General features: G+C 37.7%; 1 protein-coding gene across 1 annotated transcript; it reads right to left on the bottom strand.

Annotated features, from left to right (window-relative positions):
• Positions 1-2,810: 2,810 nt before the first annotated feature.
• LOC108682139 (succinate--CoA ligase [ADP-forming] subunit beta, mitochondrial) lies at positions 2,811-10,273 on the bottom strand. The gene is made up of 9 exons (XM_018171256.2): positions 10,191-10,273; positions 6,721-6,951; positions 6,180-6,250; positions 5,648-5,810; positions 4,896-4,998; positions 4,411-4,572; positions 3,977-4,120; positions 3,528-3,688; positions 2,811-3,195 (listed from the first exon to the last, which is right to left on the bottom strand). The coding sequence occupies exons 1-9, from the start codon at positions 10,242-10,244 to the stop codon at positions 2,911-2,913; spliced, it is 1,374 nt and encodes a 457-aa protein (XP_018026745.1). The 5' UTR covers positions 10,245-10,273; the 3' UTR covers positions 2,811-2,910.
• Between the last annotated feature and the right edge of the window lie 2,122 nt (positions 10,274-12,395).

Genomic DNA, 12,395 nt, shown 5'->3' with positions numbered 1-12,395 from the left:
CGATGTCTTCGTGGTGACCTCACTGAAGTATACAAGTACACCCACGGTTTATACAAAGTCCCAGAAGGAGTCCAAGAATTTGAAACAAGAACCAATATCAGGGGCCACAGCTATAAACTAAAAAAACTGCGTTGTAACACATCCATGTCACAACATATCTTCTCGCTTCGAGTCACCGACATGTGGAACAGCCTCTCTGACAGCATCGTTGACGCCACGAGTATGAACGCTTTCAAGAACAGACTAGACGAAGCTATGCAGGAGCATATGTTCAGTCTTGAAATGACTAACACCTTACGGACCTGGCTATAAGTCCAGCAGCTATCTCAAACAATCGTTAGTTATGGAAAGATCGGGTTCAAAAGGCCGGATCCCTTATGGAATCAAGTCACGAAAAGTACAAGAACAGGCCATGGGCCTATTTCTTGAGTGCCGACTCTTCTATTCTATACGGATGCAAATGTTAGTGCGAATACGTATAAACATATTATTGCGCTGTGCAGTCGAACCGGCCAGAAATGCGGTTACGATATAAAATTTTAAACAAAACTAAACGCGCATTTCACTTATTTTATCAAAACGGCACTATTGTTTTGGACGAGCTAATTTTTCATCATAGGAATTTCGGGAGAAGAAACTACTCGGTTTGCTGACGAGTGATCTCTCATCAGCAATATAATTCAACCTATGTCATTGCATTCAAACATCGTGCAATGGAATGAGTCATCTCCAGCGCCGACATCACTATGTTATGTTATGTTATAAGACAACTGTTGTCAGGAAGCCAGGCGCTTGCTACAGACATCAAAGACCAATTATCATTACTCACCATTTATAATTTATAAACAGTTCAGCAAGTCCTCGCAATCTTTAATTTACAGGTTTTTAAAAATCACGAACAAGATACTTGAGTTGAAGTCATTACTCGTCCCCGTCAAAACTGAGTTCATCATCAAAACAAACAACTACAAGTTTATAAGCTATTGCAGAGACGTGAGTAGACCGATGGCAGCTGTTGTAAAAATCTTTACCTAAAGTTTCTTGCTATTGTTCTCTCCTAGCCAAACGCGCTAAAATCATCCGAGTTTACTTGGTGAAAATAATCTAAATTATTAATAATCCGATATGCTGTGCATTTTTTCTATAATACGCGTTTTTGTCTGTTTTAAATGATCCTTCTATAGTCAAGCTGTACAAACAGGTTAGAAAGTCCTAGAATATCAATCATTTCAGTGGTGTTATTTTCGAGGGATGGTAGTTTTCGATAAATTCGGATAATTACGGATTACTACAAATTAAACTTATTTTGAACCTCTTCACAATTCAAACAAGGCACGAAGTCAAAATTCATTATTAAATCTGTCGCGTCATCGCCATAAATAAACAAGTTGATTTGTACAAAATTATCGCTGAAATTAACTTCGGCAAATGATAAAAAATCGTTTGCGGACACGCGTCCAAAACCGCGATGAGCAACGCAATACAAGAAATTCTTGCCCGGCCTAAATCTCATAATATACGAAATAAACGATTTAAACACCGAGCTTGAACGAGTACGAAATATAAATCAAATAATGTGCTTCGTGGGAAAACGTGTTGAGCAACTACGTAACATTTTGTGCTAATCTATCGTCAATGGAGTATCGGTCGCGCTACACCCGTGAGCGTTTTCCTGTCGATATTCATCAGCAATTTTCAAAATTTACAAGGATTAGGACTTCAAGATTACAAAAGAAACTATCCATTTCACTGAAATGCCGTATGGAAAGGCTTTTGCTTTCATTGTCTCTTAGCCAAAAGAGTAAAATCGATTATTCCACAAACACCGAAGACGTCGATTCATCTAGAGATATACTAGCTCTACAATATTATTTCCTCAAACTTCGGTAAGTAAAAGAAGGATATAGAGACGGAAAATTTATAGAGGAGATCCTGAACAAACCAGCGCAGGAGCTTCCCTCAAGAGCCAATCATTTCCAGCTCTCCTCTCTCTATACACAATATACAAAAGCACAACATTCAGTCCCCGAGAAACAAGGAGACCCCCGAAAAAATTTACATTGATGAGAAGACAACAAAATAAGAGCATAAATATACCTCTGCATAACCCTTCTTGATACTCTAGAAATCGAAAATCAAAATTCTACCAATATTTCAGTATATTTGGTTAAATTTTAAAGTCCTTCAGGATATTTAATGACAGGAGGAATTGTAAGACGTTACTGCATTTACAACAATTGAGTAATTTTGCGATCAAAAATGATTCAAAATAAATGAACTGGAAGCATAACATAAGAATAAATAAATACTTACAATTTAAAAAAAGTATTTTCTTACAGAGTAAAATAAATTTTCTTTCGATTTTGAACCCAGTACATCCGAATAGATTTCTCCAAAAGTTTTTCAAATTTGCGTATTCATTAATGATAAAATGCAAAAATATAAACAAGCGTTTCAAATATTTTCTATGTCTTTTCAAACTAATAAAAATCATTTAACCAGAAGCACACACGAGAACGAAAAAAACGAAACGCAATGCAATAAATTGTTCTAGTGTTAAATGTTAACAAAGGTCAGCATTTGCTTGGCAAATCACCGACGTGTCCGGTGGAAAGAAAAACACCTTCAAGTTCTGCGTTGTTGTTCATGAAGCCTTAAATATTCACTCATCATGCCATCAACGTTGAGGGCAACCTGGTAAACTTGGATGAATCAAAATAGTAATTTTCTTAATCTCGCCTGGGCTTCAATTTATCTTCGAACATTTATTCTCAGTTTAAAACAAGAATTCAAAAATATGCCAAAAAAAATTATTCCTTTGAGTTGACTATGATAAATTATGAATTTTAGATTGATTGATGTCAATATCACCGCCGTTTGTGAACCTTTTAGGCAATCTAGCACGAGCATTCAAACAGGTATTTCAAAATTGACATCGATGTTGGCACTCTTAGCCATGGTAATAATTTGGGCGAGCTTGACTGCCATCTTGGCGGCATCATCGAGGTTGTCGCAGGCCAGGATGCGCAGGTTAGAGAGCGCAATGAGCGCCTTGGCGTCGTCCACGTTGGTGCCCTGCAGGCGCACCACTATCGGGATCTTCAGGGACAGCTCCTCTGCCGCCGCAATGACGCCTTGGGCGATCACGTCACAGCGCATGATGCCCCCGAAGATGTTCACCATAATGGCATGAACCTGAGAGAGATCATTAAATAAAATATGTTTAGCGAGATTTTGTTAAGGCGCCAATCGGTGTAAGTAAATGAATTCAAAATTTCCAGGATCTTTATGAGATGCAAAGAAACAATCATGAGAATGAAGAGTTTTCAATGTCCGATCAAAAAATTTCCAGTATTTTCATTTGTGGTTATAATATCCTTCTTCAGTAGCAGTTCACTAAAAGTACTAAAATAGGAGCATAGAAAAAGTAATGCCGCTAAAGCGTAAATACTATGACACAGAAGCTTGATTTCAACTAAGAAATGTCACTACATACTTTACTATGCTGTAATGGCCAGTTAACACACCTGAGGGTCTGCGGTGATGATTTTGAAAGCTTCTTTGACCTGCTCGGCTGAGGCACCGCCGCCAACGTCCAAAAAATTAGCGGGAGCGCCGCCGTGCAGCTTGATGATATCCATCGTGGCCATGGCCAGACCAGCGCCGTTCACAAGACATCCAATACTACCTGCAAACAACCCAACTCTTGAATACATCATAAGAACAAGAGCAACTAGAGATTTCTGTACACACAACTGATGGAGTAGTTATCGGCCAAAAAATTATCAGAGTCACTCTTATCACATGAAATACGAGACAAACATTGCAGCGTTTGACCTTGCTCATAGTAACACAGGGCTCAGGTTTTCAAGCTTAAACGTTATTGATTCCTCGGGCTTGATTCCAAAAAGAAAGGCAACTAAACAAGCATAATTTGAGCTGTGATTGCAAGTGAACAGAAGTCTAGACCACGCACCGTCCAGAGCAATGTAATTAAGGTTATATTTGGCCGCCTCAACCTCCTTGGCATCCTCCTGAGAGTCATCCCGCTGGCTGAAAATCTCCTCCTGACGGAACCAGGCGTTGTCGTCAAAACGCATCTTGGCATCAAGTGCGTACACTGAAAAAGATGCATTTTAGGGTACGAGAAAGATCACTTATTGAAGCAATTACCAAAATAGTACAGGAAAAAACTCTGTACTCAAAGAAATTTTAGGCTACCATGAGAAAAAATCATTTTTGCTGTAAGAAATAAATCATCATTTAATTTCTTATGTCAGGCTTCAGAAAACAAACTTCACTAATGAAGGAAGCTGAGAGCAATTCGCCATAAAATAAGAATAACATGGCGCCCATTTTTGGCAGTAATAATTGAAACAATTAGATTGTTATATGTACGTATTGCCTTACTTTTGCCATATGTGTCTTCGGCATATGGGTTGATTTCAATCATAGAAGCATCGTGAGTGATAAAAGCATTGTAAAGATTCTTGATAACGGCGACCGTTTCTGCCATACGATTCTCCAGTCCTAGTTTTTTGGCAATGTTTTCAGCGATTTCGTCCGTAATACCTGCTCATGTAATAAGCAAGATGTAAATTTAAAATCAAGATAAAAATCGATCTTGCATCTCGCAATCAAAATTAAAAATACCGTAATGCAGAAAGACTGATCAAATGATTCGATTAAAAAAAAAATATTAGGAATGATCTCGGTACAAAGTTTCTCAACATAACTAGAACAAATATCAAATTGAGCCAGCTTTTTTTCCATTCTCCACAGAGAGTTGACTTCCATAACATTTGAAGCCTATCTACATCATGGCAATGGAGCTTAACCACCAGGAATGCCCTACGAGTTTGTAAAAAATGAACGTACATACAAAATGTATTCACCTTCTACAATATCGACAGGGAATTTGAAAATGGCATCAGGATCTTCAGCAGCAACTTCTTCTATGTTGATGCCGCCCTGAGCCGAAGCGATGATCACAGGCCCCTGAGAAGTGCGTGATATGACGGCCATTAGTAAATTGTCAAATAAGCAGCAACACCCAGGGCTATAAATATCAAAATGAATTGTGAGTAAGGAATTCCGTCAGTCACTCACTGATGGCTCTTCAGGCTAAACCTTTCACAAACTAGAAATCGGCAACTACCAGCCTTTTATTTAGTACAGCCAGTGAACCCACGCCTGATAGGCGCAGAATTATTACCCATTAAAGTAAGGTTAAGAACAAGACACGCACTCCTCAGCAGAGCTTCCAGGGGTATTATCATATAGCCAGGGCACTGCAACTCGTGGAGAGGAGGGCCAGCCGGCATTAAATTCGGCCTTTTGAGTGTCATCATGAGTGCGTGTCAATAAGATTAGAAGAAGTTGAATGCGCAAAAGGGGGATATTGTTCAATAAAGATTGCCTTTCTAGCATGTATTACTTTAAAAGGGAGGTTATATATTTTTTTATCGTAAATGATTCTGCACAAGTTACTAGATTAATATACCAGATTAATTCTATATTATTTCCATACATGGATTATTTTCTACATTTATTTTTTGACAAATATTCACTAAATGCACAACATTCCGAATCATAAAATTTGTTTAAGCATTTAAGGATTGTAACCAACTATGTAGGAAATACATACCCCAAATGCCCGCTCAAGCATGATGGCAATGTAGAACTCTCGACGTGGGAACTTTCTTTCACAGACAAGCACCTTGTTGCACGGGATGCCCTTCTTGCCTGTCTGTTTTGTCACCAGCATGTCTCCAATCATCTGACCAGCAACAGCAGCAGCCTCATCAGCACTGAGCCATAAAATTAGACATTGAATAACAATAGTAGACAAATTAATCACAATATTAAATATAGATAATTTATTCTTATAAAAACTTTTGACAACTTGCTTTGAAGCAGGGTTGGCAAATTTGAACTTCATAAGCAACTGATCGAGTAATTTAAAATGATGAACATTATAACACACAAGACACAATTAATTTCAATTGATGAAAATGACACGCACTCCTCAGCAGAGCTTCCAGGGGTATTATCATACAGCCAGGGCACTGCAACTCACGCAGAGGAGCGCCAGCTGGCATTAAATTCGGCCTTTTGAGTGTCATCATGAGTGCAGAACAAGATTAAGACATGAATCACAATTAAACCTCTAGACTCACCTGAAGACAAGCTTCACACCACCCTTCAGGCCTCCCTTGAAATAGCCTTTGCCACGGCCTCCAGCAAGCACCTGATACAAATAATACACTTGTGCAAACAAATAAACTCATGAAGCAATGTAATATATAATCCTGGAAAAAACACCAGCTAAAATAACTACCTATCTAAAATGAAAAGTAAGTACTTCTGCAATTAATGACATTGATAATCAGATAAACATACATCAATCCTAAACTATTATCAACTAACCCACAAGAAGTGTTGAATATTTTGTGTGTATAGACTGGAAACTGTCCTGTTCATTGCTTAATGTCCCATACCTCCTGCTAGACTACAGAATTTCTCTTACCTGACTTGCAAGCAAGAGTTCTACTGTTCTAACACAATTACTTATTTTGAACCTCTGCTCCTCAAATATAAGCATCACAATTTCAGTCTTAAGAATCAAAAGCTCAGGAATACTATTAAAAACTTGTCATATTCATTGATAACAATGAGCATTTCCTGTCATGGAATAATAAAAGTTTTCTTCTTACTCACCTGTGCCTTGACTACAACATCAGTTGAGTCAAGAGAGGTAGCTATCTCCCTAGCCTCTTCTTCAGTGGAAGCCACACCAAAGCCAGGAACTGGGATGTTGTTCTTCTGCAACACTGAGAAGCTGACATGCTCATGCACATTGAGGTATCTCCGCTGCTGCACCTCTGGCAACGTGCATGCAGCAAATCGTGGCAGTTGAGCTACATGATGAGGATTTGAACCCAAGCTTGCCTGCAATGCAAAAAAATTGTAGAAAAATTATAATCAATGCATTCGCAAACTCATGGCAATTAATTAGTATAATAGTATTATATTTGGAAATTTAATTATGCAGCCAGAAAGCATAGAAATGATGTAGACAGTAGAGTAATCAATTTAGCAGTATACATATATTATATTATTATCCTTCTCAAATTCCCCACTGCCTACAGAGAAAGTGAACAATGAATTAGCATTCATAGGCTCTCCAAGACAAGACCCCTACTGTACAGAAAACCTTGAATAAGGAAATTTCAGACAAGAAAAATCTTTCACTGGACATTTCATTCTCACCAAGCCAATTTGGAATATGGGGCATAAGTTTCCTAATATCACTGGTAAAAAAGATTGTTTCACATTTTTTTTAAAAATATGTATAAAAATGAACAATTTGTTACTTTTTACTGAAAAAAATTAGGAGAAAGTCACAGGAATGGGTAAAATTGGCTAGATTCACAGGCCTCTTTGTACCATTCATAGTGGGCTTCTGCAGAATTTTTCTAGTCACCCAGTGATGGGTGACCCAGTCTTTTTTCAATTCCAACTGCACCTAGCACCAACCTATTCTATAAAATAAGGCAGAAGTCACCAAAGATTAAACCAGAAACACCTGTGCTTGAGTTGGCTGTTGCCCATTTTTTTCATAAAAAATAAGAAAAATGAAACATTTTCGCCTGCAGTTTTTAAATGATTTGTACCATGATAGCTTTTACCAGAATTTTGGAAGAATTGCAGGTAAAAGAAAATATAATAACACAAAAGAAAGGTCCTCAAAAAAAGCATCACATTAGCCACTATGTGACAATAAAAAAAATTCAATCCTGCGCTCAGCAACAGAATTGAGAAGTAACTCAGTTTGTCTCCTCACCTGTAGGGTCAATGGGTCATTGTAGGTTAGTAGCAAACCGGAGTATATTTTAGAATGTTTATTTATAATTTCTTCATTTACTGAAGATTTACACCAATATTTATGTTTTAAACTGTAAATATGATAATGCTGGTATCCATGATACTTACCTGGTCAGGCTGGTCTACTTATAGGACTCAAAATTGAACTCCTGTTCAGCTTCAGGAACAATCTAAAAAAATGCATTTAAAAATTAATTTTTAAAGACAACACTCTAAAATGCCTTCGTCTCTGATGTTACAAATGTACAACGATTTCCTAATTTTATTTGTAGATAGGATTAAAAAAATATAGGGTAAACCCGGTATATTCCAACACTTTAAGGACGCATCGAGAAATGAAAAACTATTAAAAAAAAAAATGAATGCGTTACGTAAGTTCTGTTGCCTTCACACGACTCTCAAAACACTTCACTACGCGTCAGCAACGATGAAACGTCACAAAATGTTGCCATATTTATTAAAAAGCCTTTAGAATGGAAACCTACCAAATCCCTATGTTCCGTCACTTTGTGTGGCAACATCCGACACGTGGTGAGTCGTATTGCGTCAGCGCTTCGAATTTAACTGATACGTATTGCCGACATCCACGTGTTCGAATTCCGTTTGCTGTGTGAGCTGTATTGGGATACAACACGGCTTTGAATTAGAACACTAATGAATATTGAACACTACTTAATTACGTTTTAATTAACAGCTATTAGGCTTTTAATTAAGCAAATTTCAGTTTTTGTACAAAGCTTTGAACGATCTGTGTGTGTCCAATTCAAGTTGTGTCGGAATTAGTTTTCATGTGTTGAAATCCAACATCTTAACTTAATCATCTATTAATTTATTTACGACTTGAAATCAGCGAATACAAGTATACTTAAAGGATTCCTAGTATATTCACAGACGTATTTAAAAGTCTCAAACCATAATATTCTTCCTATAAAAACAGTTATTCACTATTTGGTAGAGCCATGTCAACTGTCAAATTTGACACATTTTTCAATGATCTCACCACGTGGCATGCATTGTCTCTCTTTGGATCTCAATATTTTCCCGCTAGATGGCCAAGACCTAGTGTTTTTGCAGTATTTCAACATGCAAATGTATGACGTCACCATTTCAACCATCAATGAACGCATGGAACTAAAACAAAGCTTAATATAAAGGAAAAACTAGAGAAGTGACGGAATTACCTACGATGTCGGAATATACCGCGTCTACCCTACCTACTTTTTTATATTGAAATCTTTTTTATTCAATTATTTATGCTGTCCATTGATTCAAGCATTGACCCCAATTTTACGCATGTGTGCAAAATTTCAGATTGATTGAACAATTGGAAGTGTGTTAAATATTGATTTTGAGATTTGTAGCAGACAACAAGAAGAGAATTCAAAGAGAAGTATTGTACAAACTCTGCATTGCACCTTCACCAGTCAGTCAGTCAGTCTGACTCAGTCAGTCACTACTATTAGTGCCAATCCAGTTACCAGAGATTTTTCAGAATCAGTTCATTTTCAATGTAAGTTCCTCATCTAGGCTACTCAATATTTTAATCAATTTATTACACATGATATGATGATGACATGAAACATGATAATGCTGATATTCAAGATCCTTATTCCTTACTCCTTAGGTACTAGCCTACTTTACTATTACCAATACCATTAGCCATTAGTATTACTATTAGCCAATAGGATACAGAAATGAACTTGGGCACTGTCTTGGGGAAGGGGCCAAAGGGCAACCTAAGACTTAGCTACTCCTTACTCTCTTTAGTCTCTTACTCTTAAGTCTTAGTTCTTTGCCACCTAGGACCTAGCTGTAGCCTGTAGTGTAAGTGTAGGATGACTGAGGGTCTGACGTTGTAACTGTGTAACATTTAGACAGTTTTGAAGAAAGTTATTTTACCTAACCTAATCACTATATTATCATTTTATTCAATGACATGAAAAAAGTGGAGTAACGAGTAAACTAAATATATTAAAATATATACTTTGCCCCATGAAAAAATGTCTCCATGATAGTTTTATAATACACTAATAATTTTTCATGAGTAGGCAAGTAGAAGCTGCTGCAGTGCTGCTGATTCAGACAGTCAGCAAAACACCGGCAATGATATAGGTAAGAAGCTTTTCAAGTTTCAACTAACAAATATGTAATGAATCGCTAAATAATAGTACCTACTTCGGATTTGTAACTTGTAAGTAACGTGGTTAAAGAATAGTTTAAAACAATAAGAAATGAATTTCATTAATGATTTTAGATGAAGCACTATATGTTAAAAAAAAGAAACGAAAGTATAACACACAAACCTGAAAGGATCTAGCAGCTAGCTTTTCTATGAACCCGATCCTCCGGCTAGCCATTTTTAGTCGGTACTGTTCAATATGCAGATGCTGCTGCAAAAGTTCCAGAAAAGTGCAATGTAATTTTAAAATGTTAATTACAAGATGAATATAGTTTTGAAATGATGAATCTCCTCCACTACCTGAAACAAGTTGCACACTTCTCTAAGAGATATCATTATAGTCGAAATGACATGCAAATTATATTCTATAACGGACTTCCATAACTATTATCATAAATGCATTTGTGTGATACAATTTATTTATTTCGTATGATTCAATAAACAATTCAGATTTGGATAGTCTGAATATAATAAAGTAAAAATCATATAGTATTGATGAATGAAATTTACGGAAAATTATAAGCCAAATGTGACTTATTTATTAACAAAATAAATTTCGTCGGTTCTGATTAAATTTGTCAATCAAGCGCATCTTATCCCTTTCATATACTTTCTTCGCTGTTATACATTGCACAAATTTCGTTTATGTCTTCTATTTCTTGCTGCGCAAATGGAGTGTGCACGAATGTTGTTGAATACAAGTTATACAACCGCAACTTCGGGCGATCTTTATTAATGAAGTCATTCAGTCCACACCTGCTCCATCTCTGACTGGCTATGTCGTAATCGTTTCGTGTGGCCTTGCCGACTTTGAATTGCTTGTTTGCGAGTTATACGGCTATAAGTATGTAGCTCTCGGTCAATGCAAATATAAAAATCGGCCTCAGAAATGCCGGTAGTTCCTCCGTTTAACTCACGAACGAAGGCAAAATCGTAAATTTGTCATTGAATTTTGGCTGTGAGACTGGCCGCGAGTCCGGCCGTAAATTTGTCCGAGACATTAAGCTTGCGCACTTTGATCTTCGAATCCTCGGCCATTTGCTCAACCTGCAGGAATAGTGAACGATTCTATGGTAAACTTTCCATCGCAAGAAATGAACAAGAATAAAGACTCGAGAGAGATGGATAATGTTGTGCGGGGTTCTCGAGTATAAATCTAGAGTGGTTGGACGAGCCCTCAAAAGACCACTCGAAATTCAGAACCTCACTTGCGCGGTAATGATATTAACTACGCCAGAGTGACAGAATTTATCCTGCAATAAATCGTCGGCCTTGTTGGACAGGCGATCGAGCAGCTCCTTGATCATCTGACGTTGCCTCATGTTAACTTGCTTCAGCTCCTTGACCTCCTTGCTGTCCCGCTTCAGCAGCGCCTCTCCACTCTGCACCTCGTTCACGTTTTTTCGATGTTCTTGGAGCTGGACGCGGATATGTCAAATAAAAAACCTTATACTTCTATATTTTTCACCGAAACTCTTAAGGGGAGCGTCTTTGTCCAAAATCGATAATTTTGACTTTTCCTGTAATTAGTCTCATCTTAAATCTGACATTCTGACCTATCCAACGTTACCAAAACCATCTCTGAACGTTGATTTATGCGTTCACGACAGATCCCGAAAGGGAGGGGGTGGGGGAGTTCTTTCACATTTAAGATAGGGAATAGTTCACACAGTGCACTATAAATCACTTGTCTACAGACACTCAGTTCCAGGAACCTTGCTGCAGTCGTACGGGGTGGTTATTGCGCCGTCGCTCATACCATCCTTGACAGAAATTAAGCTCCAGTATCGTCTAGTCTCATTCCTTGCCGTGTTGAATGCCGATTTCGAGGCGCCCGGGACTTTGTCGGGCTCTACTGAACATTCACACTTATTGTCACTGGAAACCTATTTCCTCCTACAGTTCCGAAGCTACAGCAATGAAACATATACCATTCGATTTGCAAAGAAAATATCTACAAATTTTGTAGGCGTTTTTCTAATTTCGTTTTAGTTTGTATTTTATTCTGCAAAAAGGGAGGGTGGAATGGGGTAGAATGGCGAAAGGCGACTATGATAAACTCCGTGAAACAGTGATTGCGGCGAATATTTCGGACNAACTACAAATGGCTCCAGGTAATTGTAAAAATCTAATTTCAGTGAGAATGCCATAAAATGATAAATCTTAGCTTTCAAGAGTTTGTTCAGGCAACTTCTGCGACTCCGGGTCCTGTCTCTTATACACATCTAGATGTGTATAAGAGACAGAGTTTAGATCTATGAATAAGGCACGAAATGGAAAAGAATCGGCGACAGGCCACATCAGGCCTACACTTCAGAGCCGACATCAC

The sequence above is a fragment of the Hyalella azteca genome, unplaced genomic scaffold (assembly GCF_000764305.2).
Source record: "Hyalella azteca isolate HAZT.00-mixed unplaced genomic scaffold, Hazt_2.0.2 contig13234, whole genome shotgun sequence".
In the NCBI taxonomy this organism is placed as follows: Eukaryota; Metazoa; Arthropoda; class Malacostraca; order Amphipoda; family Hyalellidae; genus Hyalella; species Hyalella azteca.
This window is presented reverse-complemented; position numbering and strand designations above follow the sequence as displayed.

What these genes read in the sequence shown, in the direction of transcription:
- LOC108682139 (XM_018171256.2), bottom strand. Translation starts at nt 10,244, where the DNA reads ATGGCTAGCCGGAGGATCGGGTTCATAGAAAAGCTAGCTGCTAGATCC. An exon ending in GGTGTGAAGCTTGTCTTCAG is followed by an intron (nt 5,811 to 6,179) that starts GTGAGTCTAGAG and finishes TTTATGGCTCAG; the next exon opens with TGCTGATGAGGCTGCTGCTG. An exon ending in CGAAGACACATATGGCAAAA is followed by an intron (nt 4,121 to 4,410) that starts GTAAGGCAATAC and finishes CATCTTTTTCAG; the next exon opens with TGTACGCACTTGATGCCAAG.